General features: G+C 52.5%; 1 protein-coding gene across 1 annotated transcript in view; it reads right to left on the minus strand.

Moving 5' to 3' along the window:
- The window catches only part of GLG1 (golgi glycoprotein 1), a 38,015-nt gene that overhangs the window by 9,542 nt on the left and 25,055 nt on the right, over positions 1-3,418 (minus strand). Inside the window, exons 13-16 of the mRNA XM_018572437.1 lie at positions 3,275-3,337; positions 3,072-3,185; positions 2,864-2,952; positions 852-969 (exon numbers count right to left, since the gene is read on the minus strand). Coding sequence (XP_018427939.1) covers positions 852-969; positions 2,864-2,952; positions 3,072-3,185; positions 3,275-3,337 — 384 coding nt within the window. The remainder of the gene's footprint in view (positions 1-851; positions 970-2,863; positions 2,953-3,071; positions 3,186-3,274; positions 3,338-3,418) is intronic.

Consider the following 3,418-nt stretch of genomic DNA (forward strand, 5'->3'; position numbering starts at 1 on the left):
GAGGAGGAGACACGGAGGAAGGAGGAGGAGACACGGAGGAAGGAGGAGGAGACACGGAGGAAGGAGGAGGAGACACGGAGGAAGGAGGAGGAGACACGGAGGAAGGAGGAGGAGACACGGAGGAAGGAGGAGGAGACACGGAGGAAGGAGGAGGAGACACGGAGGAAGGAGGAGGAGACACGGAGGAAGGAGGAGGAGAGGAGACACGGAGGAAGGAGGAGGAGAGGAGACACGGAGGAAGGAGGAGGAGAGGAGACACGGAGGAAGGAGGAGGATAGGAGAGAGAGAGAGGAAGTAGGAGACACAGAGAGGAAGTAGGAGGATAGGAGACAGAGAGAGGAAGTAGGAGACACAGAGAGGAAGTAGGAGGAGAGCCTTCCAATCTATAAAAGAAACATTATAACAATAAGGAAGGACATGCAATAGACAGCAAGCCTCCAACGCTTCTTCCCCTTCAAGCCAAACTCCGGGGAAATATTAACCCCCTCCTGCCTCTGTGCTCTGGATTAGGAGTCCCCTGCACCTGGGAACTGCCAGTGAGGCAGGAGGGGGAAGAGGACGACGGGGAGGGAATTCATATTTGCTTGTAGATAGGCTTTAGGACTGCCTTGGGTACCAACCGAAACCACTAAGTAGTGTGCTGAGGTGTACGCAATAGAAAGGTGTGTGTAGCTAGGGGAGGTCTGAGCAGTGCGAGGTATACGGGGGTCTACATACAATGTATTGAATCGCCTTCTTGGATCTCAGAGTGATGATCCGAGTCCCTCGCATATATATATATATATATATACACACACACTTCCACGGAGAAAGCTTCTAGTATCTATAGGGGGGACACACAAGGATTTTACCATCTCCAGCTCCTCCACCCTCAGCTGCTTGCGGCACTTCAGAGACACCCTCTGCTCCTTCAGATCCTGCAGGGTGTCATTTCGGACCGTGGTGCTGAGACAGATGACAACGTCCACCCTGAAAAGTACAACAATCCAAAAGGTCAGAGAACTGAACAGAATGAGGATGTGTTACCAGCCGGGACTGAGGAGATGGCACACAGCCGTTTCACCGGTGCCCCATATGGAGATCATGGCTTCTACAGAACAGAGATCAGCGACCACCTGAGAGAATGTAACCAGCCCGGTGAGGGGCTAAACCCAGCAGCCCCATGTGAAAGACAGGAGAGTATGAACTAACTGTGCGAGTAAAATCTTCCTCGAACAGCTCCAGGTACCGCCGGTGTGTTGGATTGTATGATCCCCATTGTGAGTTTACCCACCAGCCCCTATATCATGACACGGAAGGGGGTGGTGTATGGAGCCCCGGCACCCAGGAGGGGACGTATTATCAAACACACCATGGAACGGTCAGAGAACGGCCGCACCCGGAACTTGAGCGCGTGGAGATTTAACTGGCCAACCACCTTATACAGGGGGCTTCGGGGTTAAAGGAGAACTATGAGGGGGGGCAATTTTCACTCCTCCTCATAGTTCTAGCCGACCTGCGACAATGAGACTGTCACAGGTCGGCTCAGTAGATCGGGAGGTGAGCGATCACATACCGGCGCTCGCTCACTTCTCGATCTATCTGCGCAGAGAGCCGTGACAGGGGAGGGACTGGATTCCCCCCCTCCCCGCTACGATCTTCCAGCACTGACTGGCAGAACGGACAGGGGGGGAGGGTGCGGGTACACCTGGCTCTGCCTCTAGATAGGCAGAGCCAGCTGTCACTCACGCAGCTGGGCGGATACAGACAGTAATGTCGGGATCCGTCCCGGCTGCGGCGTCTCAGCATACCGCGAGCTGTAGCTCCCTATATACTGAGCCTAGGGTGACGGGAGGATGCTAGTTTGTGTCCTCCCGTTACCCTGAGTATTACGGGGAAAAGCACTGACCTCCATAGTTCTCCTTAAACTTTTCACCTAGCGAAGTGTCACTAAAAACAAACCAGGAAAGCTCATAACTAAGTCAGTGTAAAGCTCAGCAAAGCCTTCTCAAAACAGAATGTATCTGCGTGTCATCGCTTCAAGGACAAATCCACACAGAGGTGATGACAGGTGAATACCTTGTGTCCGGCTGTGTGTGACTAGGACAGAAGGGAAAGATCAGACGGCGAGACTCAAACCGTGAAACGCGCTGCGTACACTCCGGGGAACCTCGTCACGCCTCAATGTAACTTCCGTATGAGGAGAAGTGTACGAGGATCCGGATCACAACACACTGCACGTGCAGTTTTGAGATTGTATTGATTGTAACTATAGGGGAGGTGGCATGTTACGTTGGGGCCATCACCAGGCACTGTTGTCTATGTAGAAGTTGTACGTTTCTTAGCGCAGTGATTTTGTCTTGAGATATGGGGGATCTATTAGGCCCCGTTCCCACTGCGCGATATGCAAGTCGCGCGACATCGCGAGATTTGCCGCGCGATGTCGCGTTCAAGCTTGCATTGAGCAAGCTTGAATCGCGGCTAAATCCGCTCCAAAAAGGGTCCTGCTGTAGCGACAAACGACCCGCGACAGCAGGACCCTTTGCCCCATTGGAGCGTGATATCGCGCGGTAATTTGCCGCTATATCGCGCGATAAATCGCTCAATGTGAACGGGGTCTTACACTGAGCGATTTATCGAGCGATTTTTGCAGCGATATCGCTCATATTTCCACGCGATATCGCTCTATGTAGCTTCTCCAATCCATTTCAATGGAGCTGTTCACATCTCGTCGCTCCTACATGACCCTTTTTTCGAGCGATTTTGCTCCTGATTGCATACAGCCCAATAGGAAAAAGTCGATCAATGTCGCGCAATATCGCTCAAAATCGCGCGATTTTCATGTCGCTCAGTGTGAATGGGGCCTTATACAACGGGGACCTACTTCTGCTTGATGTTGGGGCACAGCTTCAGCACGTCCTCCTTGCAGGCCATCTTAAACTTGTAAGAGAAGCGGAAGTCTTTCATCTGGATCTGAATTATGAAGACAAAAGAAACGGCAAAAGACGTTACAGAAATATCCGAGCGAGACGCCGCACAATTGCCCCCTCCACGGGGCCCGCCAGCCTGCGCAGACACGATCGCATTATTACCAGCTGGAAGTGGGTGACCCCCACCACGCACTTCTCATTCATCTCCTTCTGGTATTTGTTCTGGATCAGGCATTCCATCAGGTCCCCCGAGTCGATCTGGTTGTCGGCCACCTCCTGCAGCACAAAACACAGGGAACGCGTAAGAGATCCGGACGCAGTGAGCCAACATGGAGTCTATGTGACGCGAGGCTGAGAGTACGTACATGGCAGTATCCCTGGATGATGGGCTCACACGCTCTCATCAGAAGAGCTTCTATCTGAATGTCCTGCAAGAGAAAAACATGGATCGTAAAGAAAGGAAATCCCACTCACAGCCAGGAAAAGGTGTCATCACTGAGTACGGGGGG

The sequence above is a fragment of the Nanorana parkeri genome, unplaced genomic scaffold (assembly GCF_000935625.1).
Source record: "Nanorana parkeri isolate BGI_ZX_2015 unplaced genomic scaffold, ASM93562v1 scaffold2031, whole genome shotgun sequence".
Taxonomy (NCBI): domain Eukaryota; kingdom Metazoa; phylum Chordata; class Amphibia; order Anura; family Dicroglossidae; genus Nanorana; species Nanorana parkeri.